Source organism: Athene noctua, chromosome 31 (genome assembly GCF_965140245.1).
Source record: "Athene noctua chromosome 31, bAthNoc1.hap1.1, whole genome shotgun sequence".
In the NCBI taxonomy this organism is placed as follows: domain Eukaryota; kingdom Metazoa; phylum Chordata; class Aves; order Strigiformes; family Strigidae; genus Athene; species Athene noctua.
Genome location: NC_134067.1, coordinates 1,757,652 through 1,775,886, shown reverse-complemented (window position 1 = coordinate 1,775,886; position 18,235 = coordinate 1,757,652). Strand labels below are relative to the sequence as shown.

General features: G+C 69.8%; 3 protein-coding genes across 4 annotated transcripts; 2 read left to right on the top strand and 1 right to left on the bottom strand.

Moving 5' to 3' along the window:
- Positions 1-128: 128 nt before the first annotated feature.
- RFX1 (regulatory factor X1) lies at positions 129-9,196 on the bottom strand. The gene is made up of 18 exons (XM_074930084.1): positions 9,183-9,196; positions 8,102-8,338; positions 7,853-7,950; positions 7,651-7,704; positions 7,486-7,568; positions 7,049-7,379; positions 5,469-5,650; positions 5,278-5,397; positions 5,072-5,190; positions 4,869-4,987; positions 4,668-4,777; positions 4,421-4,572; positions 4,247-4,344; positions 3,515-3,664; positions 2,562-2,770; positions 1,599-1,752; positions 1,478-1,523; positions 129-907 (listed from the first exon to the last, which is right to left on the bottom strand). The coding sequence occupies exons 2-18, from the start codon at positions 8,292-8,294 to the stop codon at positions 738-740; spliced, it is 2,388 nt and encodes a 795-aa protein (XP_074786185.1). The 5' UTR covers positions 8,295-8,338; positions 9,183-9,196; the 3' UTR covers positions 129-737.
- Positions 9,197-10,700: 1,504 nt separating this feature from the next.
- CLPP (caseinolytic mitochondrial matrix peptidase proteolytic subunit) lies at positions 10,701-13,010 on the top strand. 2 transcript variants are annotated; one of them, XM_074930091.1, is made up of 7 exons: positions 10,701-10,775; positions 11,280-11,381; positions 11,458-11,529; positions 11,638-11,734; positions 11,826-12,013; positions 12,531-12,636; positions 12,721-13,010. In XM_074930091.1, the coding sequence occupies exons 1-7, from the start codon at positions 10,764-10,766 to the stop codon at positions 12,900-12,902; spliced, it is 759 nt and encodes a 252-aa protein (XP_074786192.1). In that variant the 5' UTR covers positions 10,701-10,763; the 3' UTR covers positions 12,903-13,010. The 2 variants fall into 2 exon arrangements, with proteins under 2 accessions (XP_074786192.1, XP_074786190.1); XM_074930089.1 differs by having other exon boundaries at positions 10,731-10,784.
- Positions 13,011-14,090: 1,080 nt separating this feature from the next.
- On the top strand, positions 14,091-17,501 carry LOC141972092 (uncharacterized). The gene is made up of 8 exons (XM_074929858.1): positions 14,091-14,132; positions 14,681-14,824; positions 15,621-15,731; positions 15,806-15,875; positions 16,366-16,438; positions 16,724-16,880; positions 17,032-17,184; positions 17,333-17,501. Exons 1-8 carry the CDS (start codon positions 14,091-14,093, stop codon positions 17,495-17,497), a joined length of 915 nt encoding a protein of 304 aa, XP_074785959.1. The 3' UTR covers positions 17,498-17,501.
- Positions 17,502-18,235: the final 734 nt, after the last annotated feature.

Here is an 18,235-nt window from a genome sequence, read left to right as displayed (position 1 = left end):
GGGGGGGGGGGCGGGGGGGTACAAAAAGCACAGAATTGATCGAAAACTAGAATATCTAATACCGGGGGGAGGGGGGGGGCGAGGGGGGGGGGCTGAAGCGCGGAGGGGGGGGGCGGGGGGGCCCCTTCATGCGGGGGGGTCCTGGCGTAAGGCAGTGGGGGCGGGGGGGGCGTTTGGCACTGGGAGGGGGGCGGGGGGGGGCTGGGGGAGGGGGGGGAGGGCCCTCTGTTGTCCCATTCCCCCCCCCCCCCCCCCCGCGGTCTCTGTGCCCCCCCCCGGGGTGGTTTTTGTGTCCCTGTCACCCCCCCGCCCTGTTTATCCCTCCCCCCCCCCCCAAAGGGTCCCTAAATCACCCCCCCGGGGGGAGGGGACATCCCCAAATCCTGCGGTTCCCTTTGCCGGCAAAGCGGGGCCCCCCCGCCCCCCCTCAAGGCTGGGGGGGTTGGGGGGGGGTCGCCTCCCTCCCCCCACGCCCCCCCCTCCATCCCCAAGGCCGGGGGGGTGTGGTCTCGCCCCCCCCCCCCCCCATGTCCATCCCCCGGGGGGGGCCGGGGGGGCTTTGGCACACGATCCCGGCGCGTTGCTTAAGGCACAATTGTCGCCGCTGAGCGACCCCCCCCCCCCATCCTCAGCCCCCCTCGACCCCCCCGGGAGCTGCTGCAGGGAGGGGGGGGCAGGGGGGGGCGCGGGGGGGGCAGGGGGACACGGGGTGGGGGGGTGGGGGGCGGGCGGGGCCCTCAGCTGGAGGGCAGGGCCTGCACGAAGAGGCCGCGGGCGTCGGTGCGGGGGAGCTTGGCCGGGGGGGGCTCCAGGGGGTCGGGGGGCAGCGCCGCCCCCTCCCCCCCCCCCAGCCCCATCTCCTGCGGCAGCTCCTCGTCGCTCTCCTCTTCCTCCTCCTCCTCCTCATCTGGGGGGGCGACACACACAGAGTGGGGGGGGGAGGAGGTGAGGGCAGTGTGACAGCACCAGCATCCACAGCCCTCCATCAGTAGGCTCCAGGGTTAACACGGTGAAGCGTGACACTGCCACCAGTAGGTGCCAGAGTTTTTGTGTACACACACAGAGATGCTGCTCTCAGTAGGTTCCAGATTTAACACACACACACAGAGATTCACTCTGAGTAGGTTCCAGAGTTAACACACACACAGAGCAGCCATCAGTAGATTCCAGTCTTGTACACACACACACATACAGAGAGATAGGCTCTCACTAAGTTCCAGAGGTAACACACAGAGCTGCCATCAGTAGGTTCCAGAGTTAACACAGACACAGACACACACACACAGACTCTTGTACACACACACAGATACACAGACATACGCTCTCAGTAGGTTCCAGAGTTAACACACACACACACACAGAGCTGCAATCAGTAGGTTCCAGAGTTAACATCCCCACCCCCACACTGGTGGGCAGTGCCACAGGGGTGGGGGTGGGGGTCCCTCCCCACCCTGCAGGGGGGAGGGGCAGCACCCACCTTTATCAGGATCCAGAGAGTTGAGGGAGCTGCTCAGGTTGGCGAACTGCGGGGGGGAGGGAGCGTGAGAGCCTGGGGGAGGGGGGCACCGCCGCCCCCCGCCCCCCCAGCCCCCCGTCACCTCTCCCATGACGGCGATGGGGCTCTGCCCGCGGGCCCGCGCCACCCGGTGCTCCACCAGGTAGTACATGTACTCGTCGTAGAGCAGGCGGATGAGGTGGAAGGAGCCGAAGCTGGCGGCGCTGCGCAGGGTCAGGTCCCGGATCACCATGGAGCTGCGGGGGGACAGGGGGGACACAGAGGGGACAGAGAGAGGGGACAGGGGGGACGGAGAGGGGATAGGGGGAGGACAGAGGAGGGACAGAGAGAGGGGACACAGAGAGGACAGATTGTGGACAGGGGTGACAGAGAGGGGATGGGGGGATGGAGAGGGGATGGAGGGGACAGCGAGGGGGGACAACGGGGACAGGGTGGACAGGGGTGACAGAGAGGGGACAGGGGGGACACAGAGGGGATGGAGGGGGGACAGAGAGAGGGGACAGGGGGGGGACAGAGAGGGGACAGAGGGGGGGGACAGAGGGGACAGATTGTGGACGGGGTGACAGAAAGAGGGGACGGGGGGACGGAGAGGGGACAGAGGGGACAGGGGGAGGACAGAGGAGGGACAGAGAGAGGGGACACAGAGAGGGGGGACAGAGAGGGGACACAGAGAGAACAGATTGTGGACGGGGTGACAGAGAGAGGGGACGGGGGGGACAGAGAGAGGGGACAGAGAGAGGGGACAGAGAGGGGACAGGGGAAGGACAGAGGGGACAGAGAGGGGACACAGAGGGGACAGATTGTGGACAGGGGTGACAGAGAGGGGACAGGGGAATGGAGAGGGGACACAGAGGGGACAGGGGGAGGACAGGGGGGACAGAGAGGGGACACAGAGGGGACAGATTGTGGTCAGGGGTGACAGAGAGAGGGGACAGGGGGGACGGAGAGGGGACAGTGAGGGGGGACAGAAGGGGCAGGGGGACAGAGGGGGGTGTCAGGCGCGGGGGCGGGGCCGCGCGGGGCGGGGCCCGGGCGTCGCCCCCACCTGTAGAAGGACCACTTGAGCAGGAAGAGCTTGGCCGCGCGGGGGAAGGCGGCGGAGCCCTGGTGGGGTTTGAGGACGCGGGCGACGACGGCGTCCAGCCAGGCCGCCCACTGCTCCAGCGAGTGCTGCTGCTGCAGCGTGGCCTTGAAGTCCTGCTCCAGGCGCTGCACCACCCGGTCCTCGCAGCGGCACACCCACGAGGCCTGCTCCTGCGGGGACACGGGGGGCTGCGACCCGCCGCGGGGGGCTGCGACCCACGGCGGCACACCCGGACCCGCGGCGGGGGGGCTGCGACCCACGGCGGCACACCCGGACCCATGGCCAGACACCCAGACCACAGCAGGGGGCTGTGACCCACAGCAGCACATGGTGGGGGGTTGTGACACACGGTGGGACACCCAGACCCTCAGTGGGGGGCTGCGACCCATAGTGGGACCCCCAGATCCACGGCAGGACAACTGGACCCAAGGTGGGACACTCAGACCCACAGCGGGGGGCTGTGACCCACGGCAGGACATGCAGACCCATGGTCAGGGCTGGGACCCACAGTGGGACCCCCAGACCCACAGTGAGACCCCCAGACCCGCAGTGGGACCCCCAGACCCACAGCAGGATCCCCAAACACACCACAGGTCCCCCAGACCCATGATGGGGGGCTGGGACCCCCAGTGGGACCCCCAGACCCGCAGTGGGGGAGTGGGACCCACAGCAGCACCCTGACTCCCACCCCCACTCCACGCCCCCAGCCCCACATCACCCCACAGTGCATCCCACAGCCCCCCCCCCCGAGCCCCACATCACCCCCCAGCACCCCCCAGCACTATTTTGGGACCCAACCCAGCCCCCCTAACCCCCCCCCCCTTATCACCCTCCCAGCCGTCCCCCTGTGCACATCCCTCCCCCCCAGCCCCCCCCATCCTCTTTTTGCCCCCGGGGGGGCCCCTCGGCAGCACCTGGACGTTGGCGAAGTCGACGCGGTTGAGGTCGCTGAGCATCTGGTTGATCTGGGCCGTGTTCTGCAGGACGGCGCGGGCCGCCTGCGCCAGGTGGTTGAGGGACGTGTAGCGCCGCAGCGTCTGGGCAAAGGCACTTGCTGCCGCCACCTGGGAGCGGGGAGGGGGCACGGGGGGGGAGTCGGTGCAGAATCACTGAGCACTGGGGCTGGACAAGCTCCTCCAGTGCCACCGTGACCCTCCCCCTGACCCTTCCCAACTCCCCCAGATCCCTCAGCGCTGGCTCAGCCCGACTCTTCAACCCCCCCAGGGCTCCCGGGGACTCCCCCCTGCCCTGGGCAGCCCATTCCAACGCCCAACAGCCCCTTCTGCACAGAAATCCTTCCTCAGAGCCAGCCTGACCCTGCCCTGGGCAGCTTGAGGCCATTCCCTCGGGGCCTGGCGCTGGGGCCTTGGCTCCAGAGACTCATCCCCCCTCTCTGCCCCCTCCTGGCAGGGAGTTGCAGAGGGCCAGGAGGTCTCCCCTCAGCCTCCTCTTCTCCAGACTGAACCCCCCCAGTTCCCCCAGCCGCTCCCCAGCAGACCTGTGCTCCAGACCCTGCCCCAGCTCCGTTGCCCTTCTCTGGCCACGCTCGAGTCATTCAATGGCCTTTTTGGGGTGAGGGGCCCAAAACAACCCACTCAGCGAGGTGAGTACAACCCCCCCGGCCCCCCTCACCCCCCCGCAGGCACCTTCACGCGGACCATCTCCTCGGGGATGTTCATCATGGCGTTCGTTAACCAGCTCTCCAAACTCTTGGCGAAATTTCGGATCGCTTGCGTCAAGGCACCTAAAAGAGCGGTTAGAGGGTGAGTTGGGGGGGTTTAGGAGGCGGTTTGGGGGTGGGGGGGGGTGGGGGGGCTCACTGGGGATGGGCCGGAGGACGTCGGGGATGAGGATCTCCACCAGCCCCTGGTAGAGCGCGTGGTCGCAGTCCCGGGCCCAGCGCAGCACCGGCTCGTATTTGGAGAGGACGACGAGGCGGCTCTTGGGGAGACGTTTCTCCGCCTCGTCGTGGCTGGTGGGGACAAAAAAAATCACCGGTGTCACTTGGGAAACAGGGAAAAAAAAAACAAAAAAAAAACCCCCTGAAAAGCCCCTGACCCCACTGACACAGCGACGGGGGCGGCCTCGCTGGGGGGGCTCAGGCTGCAGCGCCAGAACGTTTTCCACAGCGTCTCCACCAGCGTGAACTGGAGGTTTATCATCACGTCCACAATAGCCTGAATGAGGAGGAATTAGGGATGAGGGGGGAGTCAGGGGGGTGCCCCTGAGGTCGTGGAGGTGCGGGGGGGGTCTGGGGGGTGCCCCCACCTCGCAGTGCTCGCGGTAGAGCAGCTGGAAGGCTTTGACGTCCTCGGCGCAGGCGCCCTCGGGCAGCGGCTTCCCCTGGAGATCGACCTCGGGGAACTCGGCCAGGGTGCGGGAGGCGTCTGCGGGGCGAGGGGGGGGTTACGGGGGGGCTGGGGTAGCAGCTGGGGGGTTGTTTTTAATTGGGGGGGGGGGGGGGGGCTTACCCAGGAATTGCTGGTACTGCTGGACCTGGGTGCTGATGTCGGAGAGCCCGGCCGGAGGCTGCTGCCCCACGGCCACGCCGTTGGTCATCCCCCCCTCCATCTTCTGGATGGGCTTCAGCCTGCGGAGATAAAGGGATTGGGGCGGGGGGGGGGTCCCGCGGGTTGTTTTGGGAAGGGGGGGGCGCGGGTGTTTCTTATTTTTTTACCTCTGCTTCTGGGCGAAGGGCTGCTGGCGCATGGCGAGGTGCTGCTGGTCCTCCATGAGCCGCAGCAGCGGGGAGCTGGCCTTGATGCGCAGCCCGTAGTAATGGTACTTGGAGTTACCCCTGCGGGGGGGGCAGAAAGGGGGTGATTGGGAGGCGCGGGGGGGCGCGGGGGGGCGCGGGGGGGCGCGTACCTGGTGCCCAGGCGTCGGGTGCGCAGCCCCATGAAGACGGAGCGGATGAGTTTGCCGAAGGAGGCGGCGTTGACGGGCTCCAGCTTCTGCTGCTGGCAGTGCAGCAGGTAGTGGCAGTACAGGGTGCTGCGGGGCAGGCTCACCCCCTCCGCCGTCTCGTAGTTGTCCAGCAGCCACTGCACCTGCGGGGGGGCGAGGGGGGGGTGAGGGGGGGCGAGCGGAACACTCAGAGTCACCCCTGCCCGCGCCCCGGCACCACCACCGTCTGCGGTGGTCTCACACACACACACACACACACACACAACCCCACACCCCCGTTAGCCCTGAGGGGGGGCGGAAAGGGATGAGCCCCCCCCCGCAACGCCCCCCCCCTCCCCAAGCTGTGTCACCCCAAAGTGGCCATTCTCCCCCAAAGCTTTCTGGCTTCCCCAAAAAACTTTCCAGTTTCCTCCAAAACTTTTTAATTTTTCCCATTTTCCCAACACAAACTTCCCATTTTTTTTCCCCAAACGTCCCATTTTCCTCCGACCCAAACCTCCCATTTCCCACCCAAACCTCCCATTTCCCACCCAAACTTTTCATTTTCCTCCCCAATCTTTCAATTTTCCTCCCAGAACTCCCCATTTTCCACCCAAACCTCCCATTTCCCACCCAAATTTCCCATTTTCCACCCAAACTTCCCATTTCCCACCCAAATTTCCCATTTTCTACCCAAACTTCCCATTTCCCACCCAAACTTCCCATTTTCCACCCAAACTTCCTATTTTACCACCCTTTTCCTCCCCAAACTTCCCATTTTCCACCCAAAATTTTCATTTTCCTCCCCAAACTTTCAATTTTCCTCCCGGAACTCCCCATTTCCCACCCAAACTTCCCATTTTCCACCCAACCTTCCCATTTCCCCCCCAAACTTTCTATTTTCCCCAAAAACTTTCCTTTTCCACCCAAACTTTCCATTCTTCTCCCAAATTTTCCATCTCCCCACCCAAACTTTCCGTTTCGCGCTCAAACTTCCCGTTCTGCCCCTTAAACTTTTCCATTTTTCCCACCCAAACTTCTCAGGCTCCACCTAAACTTTTTACTTCCCCAAAAAATTTTCCATTTGCCAAAAAATCTTCCATTTTCCACCCAAACTTTCCGCTTCTCCCCCAAACTTCCCATTTTCCCCAAACCTTTCCAATCTTCCCCCCAAACGTCCCGTTTTTCTCCCAAGACTTCCCATTCCCCCCCCCCAACTTCCCACATTCCCCCTAAACTCCCATTTCCCCCAAACTTTCCCTTTTTCCCCCCAAACCACACCCCCCCCCCAGCTCTCCCCCTCACGGGGCTGCTTCCCCCAAATTTCCCCTTTTCACCCCAAACTCTCCAGCCGGGGGGGGCGCCCACCCCCCCCCAGACCCCTCCCAGACCCCCCCATTCCCCCCCCCCTCCATTTCTCCTCCAGCACCTCACCACAGTGTCGCCCCCCCCCAATTCCAGCCCCATTTCCCCCCCCAAAACCTCACGTTTTCACCCCAGAACCCCCTCGGGGCCCCCCCCCCGAGTCCTCCCGTGCCCCCCCCCGCGGCGCAGGGTCTCACCGTGGCGGGGGAGGCGCGGGTGGTGTGCGAGTAGGCCTGGCCGGCCCCCCCCAGCACGTACCCCCCCTGGATGACGTAGGTACCGGTGGCGGCGGCGGTGGCAGTCCCGGGGGTACCGGGGGTACCGGGGGGGGCGGCGGGAGCTGGGGGGGTCCCCAAAATCTGCCCCCCCGAAACGTACATAGGGACGGGGGCGCTGCCAGCGGGGGCCTGTGAGCTGGGGGGGGGTGGGCTGGCCTGGACCGGGCCCCCCCCCGACGCTTCGTAATAACCGGCGCCGGCGTTTTGGCCGTAGAGCGGCGTCTCGGCGTAGGGGTACGAGCCCGAGCGGCTGCGGGGGGGGGACAGAAAAATTTAAAAAGTGGGAGGGGTGAGCCTGGGGGGGGCTCCCCCCCAAAAAAAAATTTTAAAAAAGGGGTGCGGGGGGGGTCACTCACATGGTGCCGGGGGGGTAGGAACCGTCGCCGCCCTCCACGTAGGGGTAAACGTGCTGCACCGGCACCGGGGGGAGCGGCTGCACCTGGGGGGGCACCGCGGGGGGGTCAGGGCGCTGCACACCCCCCCCCCAATGAAAAAAAAAGCCCCGAATTGCCCCCGCTCACCTCCTGGGGGGGGCCGGGTTTGGGGGCCGCGGTGCTGCTGGGCGCCGGGGAGCGCTGGGGGGGCAGAGAGAGGGGGGCGCGGTTGGGGAGGGGGGGGGGCACGGGGTCACCCCGCCCCCCCCAGTCCCCAATTTAGCCAATTTTACCCCGTTTTACCCCATTTCTCACCCCCCCCCCCCCCATAACGTGTCTGCGTTCCCACCTGGGTGCCCGGGACCCCCGGGCTGGGCCCGGCCGGGGGGGGCGCGGGGGGGGCGGGGCTGCCCTCTGACACCGCCTCGCTGGGCCGCAGCGCGCCCTCTGGTTTGGGGAGAAAACGGGTAAAAACGGGGTCAGAGCAACACCCCCCCCCCAACACCCCGTCACCAGTGTGTCCCCCCCTCCTGTGGGGGGGGCGCTGACAGGCCAGGGCTGGGAATTGGGGTGAAAAAGGGCGATTTTGGGGACTCACCCGAGACGGTGACCACGATGTACTGCTGGGGGGGGGGCGCGGGGGGAGCGGGGGCCGGCGGGGGGGGCGCGGGGGGGGCGGGGCCCCCCGGTAGCTCCGCCCCGAAGGGGGTGGGGGCGGGAGGGGGCGGGGCCGGCGGCTGCTGCTGCGTCGTTGCCGCCGTCAGCTCGGTGACGTAGGTCTGCGTTGCCATGGCGACGGGGGGGCGGGGGGGCCGCGGGGGGGCGCCGGGGGGGCCTGATGGGGGAGAAAATGGGGAAAAAAGAGAAAAATCAGTGACCGGGGGTGGGACAGGGACAGCACCGCCCCCCTCCCGCGGCACGTGCTGAGCGATGGCGCAGAGTGACGTCACGGGGCGATGTCACAGCCACGGCGGGGCGGGGCCGCGGTGACATCACCTGCCTGTCACCTGCCCAGCCACGCCCCGGGGGTGACCTCACGCTGTGACGTCACGGCATGGCCTCCCCGGCGGGGGGGGGGGAGGAAATTGGGGCTCGTGAGTGACGTCAGTGCTGCCCGCGAGTGATATCATCACCGCGTGACGTCACGGCGGGGCTCTGACACCTCCTTGAGTGACATCACCGCGCCCCGCCCCCTCGCCCCCCGCCGCCCCCGGGCCGTTGCCAAGCGACGCGCGAAGTCAGCGCGGGGAAGGTCGCGCCGGGCGTGACGTCACGACGTGACATCATCACGCGCCGCCCGGCCATGCTCAACCCCCCCCACCCCCCCGCTCCGTGACGTCACTGCGTGACATCACCGCCGGGTTCCGCGCGGGTGGGGGGGAGGGGGTGGGTCCCTCCCGCCTCGCCCCGCCCCCGCCGCGCGCCGCCATTGGCTCCCCCCACCGCCCCGCCTCCCCCCATTGGCCCGCCCGCCCACCAATCGCCGGGGCGCGCGGCAGGCCCCGCCCCCCGCGGCCCGGGCCCGGCTCCATCCCGGGGCCGCCGCCGCCGCCGGTCCCGGTGCCCCCCCACCCCTCCCCGTTCTCCTCCCGGTGTCCCCCCTCCCCCCCCCGCCGCCGCCGCTCCCCCCCCCCGCCCCCGCGGCCGCCGCCATCTTGCGCGGCGCCGCGCGGACCCACCTGCCCGGAGCCGCCGCCGGGGCCCCGCGGGGCCTCGTCCCGTCCGGGCCCGGCGGCGGCGGCGGGAGGGGGGCGGCGGGGGCGGCGGTGGCGGGCGGCGGGGCCGGGCCGGGGCCGGTGCGCGGTCGCCACGGCGACCGTGGCTATGGCGCCCTCCGTGTTCCCTCACCGGGGCAACTGTTGCTACCCGCCTCGGCGGCGGGCGGGGCCGCCCGCGCCTCGCCCCGCCCCCCGGCGTCCATTGGCGGTCTCCCGCCACCGCCGCCCGCCTATTGGTTAAAGTCGACGTCGCTCCGTGCCGGCCCCGCCCTCCCGCCTCCCTATTGGCCGCCCCTCGCGTCCGTCCGCGCTTCCTGGGGGGGGCGGGGAGGGAGGGGCAGCGCGGGGAGCTGGCGGCGTCCGATTGGGCGGCGCGGCTGCCAATCGGCGGGCGGGCGGGCGCGGTGCGTCGCGCCTGCGCAGCGGCGGACGCGAGGGCCGCCGGGAAACGTAGTTCGCGGCGGGAACGTCACGGCCGCGTTACGTCAGCGGGCGGACGATTTCCTCAGGTTTCCCCGGCTCCACCCCCCCGCGCGGGCGGCGCCCCCGTGACGTCAGCACCGGTCCCTTGACGTCAGCGCCGCCCCCGTGACCTCACGGCGCAGGAGGGGCCCGCGGGCGGGATGGGCCCGGGGCAGGATGAGGGGGGGCGTGTGTAATTAATGGCTGGCAATTAGTGGCGGTAATGAGGGGGGATCCCCGCTCGTGGGGGGGCAGTTCCGCCGGTGGGTGCCTAATGCCGGGTAATTAACGCTAATGGCTCATTAGGGCTAATTGGGGCGTAATTAAGCTTAACGGCACTGGAGTTAGTGCCGGGGTTGTTAACGCCGCTGTGGGGCAATTAACGCTGATGGGGGTTAATTAATGCTCTTGGGGGTAATTAATGCTGATGGTGGGGTAATTAATGCTCTTAGGGGGTAATTAATGGTGTTGGGGGTAATTATTGCTGATGAAGGGGTAATTAATGCTGATAGGGGGTTATTAACCCTGGTGGGGGGTATTAAATTCCGTTGGGGGTAATTAAAGCTGATGGGGTAATTGATGGTGATGAGATAATTAAGAGTGGTCAGAAGAGCCTAAAGGTTGGTGGGGCAATTATTGAGAGGGTAATTAATGCTAATGAAGCGGAGTGAGGCTAATGGTGGTGATCAGCACCGGTAAGGGTGTAATGGGGGGGTCAGCGGGAATGAGGGCGACAAACGGGGGATAATTAATTAAGGTCATTAGCGACCTCTCCCACCCCCAGCTGAGCCCACAGGGATCGGGGCCCCTCGCGGCCCCCCAAGGCCCAGCAGGGCCCCGGGGGGGCTCCGGGGGGGCTCCTGGACCCGCTCCCGGGGCCGCACCGGGGGATAACGGGGCCCTAACGGGGCTAGAAGGGCCCCGGCGCGGTGTCATGGCGGCCGGGCCGCGGGGCATGACGGGAGATGCAGTCCTTGATCACGTGACGGAACGCGGCCTCCGAATGAGGGGCGTGGTCGGGGGGGTGTCACGTGAGGGGGGCGCGTGCGGTGGCCGCGCTCCGAGCGCTTCCGGGGCGCCATGGGGGTGGCGGTAACGGGGGTCGGGACCGGGGGGTCCCGGGGGCGGGTCCCGGTGACGGGGTGGGGGCGGTGATGGGGTCCCGGCGATGGGATCCCGGTTGGGGGGGTCGGATCCCGGTTTCGGGGGTGTCCCGTGTGTGAGGGGGGGGCAGCTGCCAGGGGTCCCGGCTTCGGGGGGGTCCCAGTGGCAGAGGGAGGGGGCGGGGGGTGTCCTGGCTATGGGGGTCTCGGTTCCGGGGGGGTCGCGGTGTCCCGGTTATGGGGTCCCGTTTACGGGGTGCGGGCTGCGATGGGGTCCTGGTTTGGGGGGGGGGGGGGGGGAGTTATGGGGGTCCCGGTTAGAAGGGTGGGGGGGAACAGCGATGGCGTCTCGCTTTCAGGGGGTGTGTCCCGCTTTCGTGGGGGGTCCCAGTTTTGGGGGGCTTCCGGTTACAGGGAGGGGGGTACGGTGACGGGTCCCGGTTTCGAGGGGGGGTCCCGGTCCCACCAGCTTTACCACCCCCCCCCCCCTCAGCGTGCCCTGCGCCTGGCCTGGGGGGCGGCCGCCCGCCGCAGCCTCCACGGGACGGGGCCCGCCCGCGCCCCCCCCCTCATCCCCATCGTGGTGGAACAGACGGTCAGTCGGGGCTGGGGGGGGGGTGGGGTGGGTGGGGGGAGCCCCCAGACCCCCCCTGACCCCCCCCTTTCCGCAGGGCCGGGGTGAACGCGCCTACGACATCTACTCCCGGCTGCTGCGTGAGCGCATTGTCTGCGTCATGGGGCCGGTGGGTACCTAGAGAAAAAGAGGAGGGGGGGGGAACCCCCAAATTCCACCCTGCCAAGCTCTGGGGTGGCCCCCCCACCCCGTTATGTGTATGTGTCCCCCCCCCAAGATTGACGACGGCCTGGCCAGCCTGGTCATCGCGCAGCTCCTCTTCCTGCAGTCCGAGAGCAACAAGAAGCCGATTCACATGTACATCAACAGCCCCGGTGAGGCGGGGGGGGCCTCGGGCTGGCGGGGGGGTGTGTGTGTTTTGGGGGGGTCTGTGTTAACGAGGGGGGGGGTTTGTTGTCCCCGCAGGGGGGGCGGTGACCTCGGGGCTGGCCATTTACGACACGATGCAGTACGTCCTCAACCCCGTGTGCACCTGGTGCGTGGGGCAGGCGGCCAGCATGGGCTCCCTGCTGCTGGCCGCGGGGGCCCCCGGCCAGCGCCACGCCCTGCCCAACGCCCGCATCATGGTGCACCAGCCCTCGGGGGGGGCAAGGGTACGGCGGGGGGGGCGCGGGAGGCACCCCCGCGGGGAGGGGAGGTGGCTGGGGGAGCTCCTCGGGGCGGGGGGGGGACACGCGCGACACAGCGCGCACACACGCGCAGTTGGGGGGCGGTGTGTAGGGGTTGGGAAGGGGGGGGGGGGGTGCAGACACCCCGGGGGGGGGGGGCATTGGCTTGGGGAGGGGGGGTGGGCACGGGGGGCACCCCCAGGGGGAAGGGAGAAGGTTGGGGGAACCCCCTCTGGGGGTGGGGGGCAGATTTGGGGGAGGGGAAAGGGGAAGAGGGGTGGGGACCCCACTGTGGGCCCCCCCCCCCACCGGGGACAGCGCTGGGACCCCCCCACAGTGGATTTTGGGCAGGGGGGTGTCAGGGGGACGCTGTGTGCACCACGCGCCAGATCCCCGGGGTTTTGGGGGGTGGTGGGGGGGGTGTGTCCGTGCTTCCCCTCTCCCCCCATGTGTGTGTGTCCCGTGTGCGTTCCCCCCCCCCCAATTTGTGTCCCCCCCCCAGGGCCAGGCCACCGACATCGCCATCCAGGCCGAGGAGATCCTGCAGCTCAAGCGCCAGATCAACGGCCTCTACGCCAAACACACCGGGCAGCCCCTCGCCGTCATCGGTGAGCCCCGAGACCCCCCCGGGACCCTTCTGGCCCCCCCCCCACATCCCCCCTGACCCCCCCCGCCCTGCTCGCCCCCCCCAGAGGCGGCCATGGAGCGCGACCGCTACCTCAGCCCCGTGGAGGCCCAAGACTTCGGGCTCCTGGACCGGGTGTTGGTGCATCCCCCCCCCCGCGGCGAGGACGAGCCCCGGCTGGTGCAGAAGGAGCCCCCCCCCGCCCCCTCCCCCTCTGCCAACCCCCCCACCACCCCCCCGGCACCCTGAGACCACCCCGGGGGGGTGTTTGGGGATTGGGGGGGGCCTCTGTGTCCATCCCCCCCCCCCCCCCGCATTGTTGTACCCCCGGCAGGAATTAAAGGGCTGCGGAACCGACTGAGTGTGGGGGAATGGGGGGGTGCGGGGGGGATGTGGGGAGCCCCACAGAGGGATTTGGGGGGGCACCAGCCCCCCCCCATCTGCTCTTTGCTGCCCTGTACCCCCTCCCCGAGCTGTATCCCCTCCCAGAGCCCTGCACCTGCCCCACAGGTGTGGGGTGCCCCCCCAGTCCTGCAGTGGGGCTTTGTGCCCCCCCACCCCAGTCCCCCCGGGGGGGGCCCTGTGCTCCTGCCCAGCCCCACAGCCCCCCGAACCCCCTAAGTGCTCCACATGCCCTATAGCCCCCCCAAGTGCCCTATAGCACCCTATAGCCCCCCCCATGCCTTAGAGCCCCTCCACATGCGCTGTAGCCCCCCCCAACACCCCCCTACGTGCTGTATAACATCTCCCAGCCCCCCCCCGTGCCCTGTTGCCCCCCCCCCCGTGCCCTGTTGCCCCCCCCCCCGTGCCCTGTTGCCCCCCCCCCCGTGCCCTGTTGCCCCCCCCATGCCCTATAACAGCCCCCAGCCCATCCCACGTGCCCTACGGCCCCCCCATGTGCCCTATAGCTCCCCCCAGCACCCCCTCCATGTCCTGTAGCCCCCCCACATGCCCTGTAGTGCCCCCCAGCACCCCCCGTGTGCCCTATAGCCCCCACACAGACCCTGTAGCGCCCCCCATGCCCCCCACGTGCTCCACAGCCCCCCCGGAGCCCCCCCAGACCCTCCAGGAGCCCTGTAACGCACCCCCCCCATGTGCCCCATGGAACTACATCTCCCGGCGTTCCCCGCGCCCGACGCTCATTGGCCGTCGCCGTCATCCAATGGGGGACGGAGGGCGGGACCAGGCGGGCGATTTAAACTGCGCAGCGGGGGGCGGGGCCTGGCCGGGCCCGGAGCGGTGGGGATTGGGGGGGGGCGGCTGTTTGGGGGGGCCTGTGGGGCAGGTTGAGGCGGGTAGAAGGGCTTTGGGGGGCTGGGGGGTGGGTCGGGGGGCAGCAGTGCCCGGGCGGGGCACAGAGGCTTTTTGGGGGGCTGGGGGGTGGGTTGAGGTGCTTGGGGGGGCCCGGGGGGCAGGTCGGGGGGCAGCAGTGCCGGGATGGCGGTGCGGGCACAGGGCCTGGGGGGGCCCATGGGGCAGGTTTGGGGGCCGTGGGGCAGCTCGCCCCCCATCTCCCCCCAGGTCCTGCCGGCGGGGGCCATGGAGGGCCCGGGCCGACCCCCCTCCCCAGGTAATGGGGGGTCCCTGGGGGGTGGGGGGGTCCCGGCCCAGCCGGGGGTCCCCCTCACCTGGGTGTGTCCCCCCCGCAGCCCCCGAGGTGCTGCTGGCGGCGGCAGCAGCCGGGCTCTGCCTGTCCCCGGGGGCAGGGGGCGACCCGGCGTCCCCCCCCCGCACCTCCCTGGGGGAACCCGGCGGTGACGAGCCCGGGGGGGGCGACCCGGCCCCCCTGGAGCAGGCAAGAGGCTGGGAGGGGCTTGGGGTGGGCAGGAGGGGAGGGGACAGGATTTGGGGGGGGGGGGGAGATGGGTGTCAGGGGTGCTGGGGGGCAACAAGACGGGGGTACAGGGGGTGGGGGGGTCTATGGGGCGCTTTGGTGTCCAAGGTGAGGTCGGGGGGGGGTGGTGCAGATGGGTGTCCCAGGGTGGGGGGTGCCAGGCGTGTGTGAGTCCCCCCACCCCACCCCCCAGGAGCTGGAGGCGCTGGGGCTGCCCCCCGGGGGGGGCCCGCAGGCGCTGGGGGGGCTCCTGCGCCTCTACCGGGAGGCGGCGGCCGGGGGGGCCCGGCGGGAGCGGGAGCTGCGGGGGCTGCGCCAGCGCCTCGGGATCCTCCAGGTCAGCGGGGGGGGAGCACGTCCCCAAGGGGGGGTCCGCTTTTCCCTGGGGGGTGCCTGAGTCCCCGAAGGGGGTCCCTGTGTCACCCGGGGGGGCGGGGATGTCACCTGAGAGGGTCTTTGCATCCCTGGGGGGGTCCCTGTGTCCCCGGGGGGGGCCCATATGCCCAGAAGGGCCCCATGTCACCGGGGATGGTGCTCGTGTCCCTGGGGGGGTCCCTGTGTTCTTCGCGGGACACAGGGACACTCTGAAGGGGTGGTGGGGGGGTGTCCGTCCGTCCCCCCCCCCGGTTCCCGTTTTGGGGCTCCCAGTTCCTGCTCCGGGGCTCCTGGTCCCGATCCCAGGGCTCATCCCCAGGGGTCCCCATGTCCCTTAGCAGGCTCCTGTGTCACCTGGGGGGGGGTCCCCTATCTCTTGGGGGGCTCCATGTCCCCTGGGGGGGGGTCACTGTGGCACTGGGGTGGTCCTAGTGTCCCTGGGGAGTCCCCGTGTGTTCCTGGGGGGGTCCCATATTCCCAAGGGGTCCCCATTTTCCTTAATGGGCGCCTGTGTCACCTGGGGGGGGGGTCACTGTGTCCCTGGAGAGGGTCATCTGTCCCCTTGGGGGGGCCCCCTGTCCCCTTGGGGGGGTCCCTGTGTCCCTGGGGGAGGGTTGTCCCACATCATCTAGGGGATCCCTGTGCCCCTCAGAGGGTCCCCGGGGGGGTGTCCTCGGGGTCCCCTCCGGGGTGTCCATGTCCCCGGGGGTGTCCCGGTGTGTGTCCCCCCCCGGTGTCCCCGACGTGCCGCGTGGCAGGGCCGTGTGGCCGCCTGCGCCCGGGCCATGGCGGCGGCGGGGGACGAGGCCGAGCGCCTGCGGGAGCAGAACCGGCACCTCCGGGCGCTGCTGGCGGCCGAGCGGGCGCAGGTGGGCCCGGGGGGTGGTTGGGGGGGGAGCCGGGGGGGTCCCAAGGTCCCTCGTAAATCCCCCCCCCCCCCCAGCACGGCCCCATGGCTCAGCCCCGCCGGGAGCCGGGGGAGGGCACGGCCCAGCGGAGACCCCGGCGTGCCGGTGAGCGAGGGGCCCCCCCTGAACCCCCAAACGCTCCCCAGAGATCACTGGGACTCCCAACCCCCCCCTCCCCTTCCCAGGTCCTAGGGGTCCCCAAACCCTCCCAGGGGTCCCCTGAACCCCCGTGGACCCCCCCCAAAGATCCCCTGAAGCTCCTCAGGACCCCCAGACCCTCCCTTGGGACCCCCCCCCCCAAATCCTGGGGATCCCCTGAACCCTCCTCAAACCCTCACAGGAATCCCCATCCCCTCTTGGGACCCCCTTCAACTCCCCCAGGACCCCCAAAACTTTTGCTGGACCCCCCCTAAGCCCTCACTGTGGCCCCTGAACCCCCAAAACTTGCCCTGGATTCCCCTGAACTCTCCTTGGAGTCCCTAAACCCCCCCCGGCCCCTTTCAAAGCCCCCCAGACCCCACAAACCCCGCTGTCGTGCCCCCTCCCCCCAGCTGAGCCCCCCCAAACCCACCCTGACCCCCCCCTCATTCTGCAGCCACGGAGCTCCCGAGCGCGGCGCCCCGGGGGGGGGCGAGGGCAGCCGGCAGAGCCCCCCGGATGGCCCAGAGGTGGGGATGGGGTGGGGGGGGAGTGGACTGGGGGGTGCCCCAGGGTGGGGATGGGAGGCTGGGGGACATTGGGGGTCTCGGGGGGGTGTCTTGTGGGTCTGGGGGTGCTGTGGGGCTGGGAACATTGTGAGTTTGGGGGTGCTGTGGGGCTGGGGGGGACACACCATTATTTTGAGGGGACGCTGTAGGTCTGGGGGGGGTCAACGTGGGTCTGGGGGTCACTGATTTGAGGGTCACTGGGGGTCATAGGGGTCACCGTGGGTCCCTATTGCCCCTCCCCTGCAGACAGCAGGGAGTCCGTCGGGGATCGGAGCCCCCCGCCCCCCCCCAGCCCCCCCCAGCCCGCCGGGGGGACCCCGAGGTGGAGCAGGAGCTGCAGCGGCTACGGGAGGAGGTGGCGGCCGGGAGGGAGGTGATCGCCCTGCAGCACCGCTGCCTGCAGGTGCGGGGGGGGCACGGACACGGAGACCCCCCCGGGGAGCCCCTGGGGACCCCCCAGGCCTGCAGCACCGCTGCTTGCAGGTGCGGGGGGGGCCTCAGGGACTCCCCCCCCCCCTCGGGGTTCCCAGCACCCCCCGATCCCGGTGTTGCAGGAGGCGATGTCGGCGGCGCTGGCAGCCCCCGGGTCCCCCCCCGGGCCCCCCCCGGGGCTGGAGGAGGAGCGGGGGCGGCTGCGGCGGCTGCGGGGAGCTCTGGCCCGCGAGCGCCGAACCTTCACCGAGGCCGCCGAGCGCCTGTCCCGAGAGGTGGGGACCCCCCCGGGACCCCCCCCAAAGACCCTCCCTGGGATACGACATCCCCAGTGGGGCTGGGACCCCCCCCCGGGCCTGGGGAGCACCCGGGGGTGGGGGGGTCTCCCCTGCCGCCCCCCAGCCTCCCCTTTCCCCCCCCCAGTGGGAGCAGTTTGAGGCGGAGCGGGGGGCTCTGCTGCGGCAGCACTTCCTGAGCACCCCTGACCCCTGGGACCCCCCCGGCCCCTGGGGCACCCCACAACTGGGGGGCAGCCCTGAGCCGTGGGGTGCCCCCGATCCGTGGGGCAGCCCCAAACCCCAGCCCTGAGCGGCTGCAGGTGAGCAAGGGGGGGTGTCTGGGGCTCTGTGGGGGACTCCTTGGGGGGCTGTGGGGGTTCTGGAGACTGTAGGGTGTCAGTGGGGTGCTATGGGGGGGCTCTACGGGGGGGCTGTGGGGGTCTGGGGGGCTTGATAAGGGGCTGTGGGGTTCCGGGGGCTGTAGGATGTCAGTGGGGTGTTATGGGGGGGCACTATGGGGGGGCTGTGGGGCTCTGGGGGGGCTCTATGGGGGGGGTTGTGGGGGTCTGTGGGAGTCTATGGGGGGGCTGTGGGGAGCTATAAGGGGCTGTGGGGTTCTGGGGGCTGTAGGGTGTCAGTGGGGCGCTAGGGGGGGGCTGGGGGGCTCTGGGGGGGCTCTATGGGGGGGCTGTGGGGGTCTGGGGGTCTCTGGGGGGCTTCATAAGGGGCTGTGGAGTTCCGGGGGCTGTAGGGTGTCAGTGGGGTGCTATGGGGGGGCACTATGGGGGGGCTGTGGGGCTCTGGGGGGGCTCTATGGGGGGGGTTGTGGGGGTCTGTGGGAGTCTATGGGGGGGCTGTGGGGTTCCGGGGGCTGTAGGGTGTCAGTGGGGCGCTAGGGGGGGGCTGTGGGGCTCTGGGGGGCTATAAGGGGCTGTAGGGACCTGTGGAGGTCGGGGGGGGGGGGGGGGCTGTGGGTCCCCCCCAGCACCGCCGGGCGCCCGCTCGCCCCCGCTCCGCCCCCGCCCCACAATGCCCCGCGCCGCGGCCG

Coding starts and splice junctions, on each gene's coding strand:
- RFX1 (XM_074930084.1), bottom strand. CDS start 8,294: ATGGCAACGCAGACCTACGTCACCGAGCTGACGGCGGCAACGACGCAG. Junction 1,524..1,598: donor CCATCGCCGTCATGGGAGAG/GTGACGGGGGGC, acceptor TCCCCCCCGCAG/TTCGCCAACCTGAGCAGCTC. Junction 908..1,477: donor CTCTCTGGATCCTGATAAAG/GTGGGTGCTGCC, acceptor TCGCCCCCCCAG/ATGAGGAGGAGGAGGAGGAA.
- CLPP (XM_074930089.1), top strand. CDS start 10,764: ATGGGGGTGGCGGTAACGGGG. Junction 11,530..11,637: donor TTGTCTGCGTCATGGGGCCG/GTGGGTACCTAG, acceptor CCCCCCCCCAAG/ATTGACGACGGCCTGGCCAG. Junction 12,014..12,530: donor AGCCCTCGGGGGGGGCAAGG/GTACGGCGGGGG, acceptor TCCCCCCCCCAG/GGCCAGGCCACCGACATCGC.
- LOC141972092 (XM_074929858.1), top strand. CDS start 14,091: ATGGCGGTGCGGGCACAGGGCCTGGGGGGGCCCATGGGGCAG. Junction 15,732..15,805: donor TGGCGGCCGAGCGGGCGCAG/GTGGGCCCGGGG, acceptor CCCCCCCCCCAG/CACGGCCCCATGGCTCAGCC. Junction 16,439..16,723: donor GCCCCCCGGATGGCCCAGAG/GTGGGGATGGGG, acceptor CCTCCCCTGCAG/ACAGCAGGGAGTCCGTCGGG.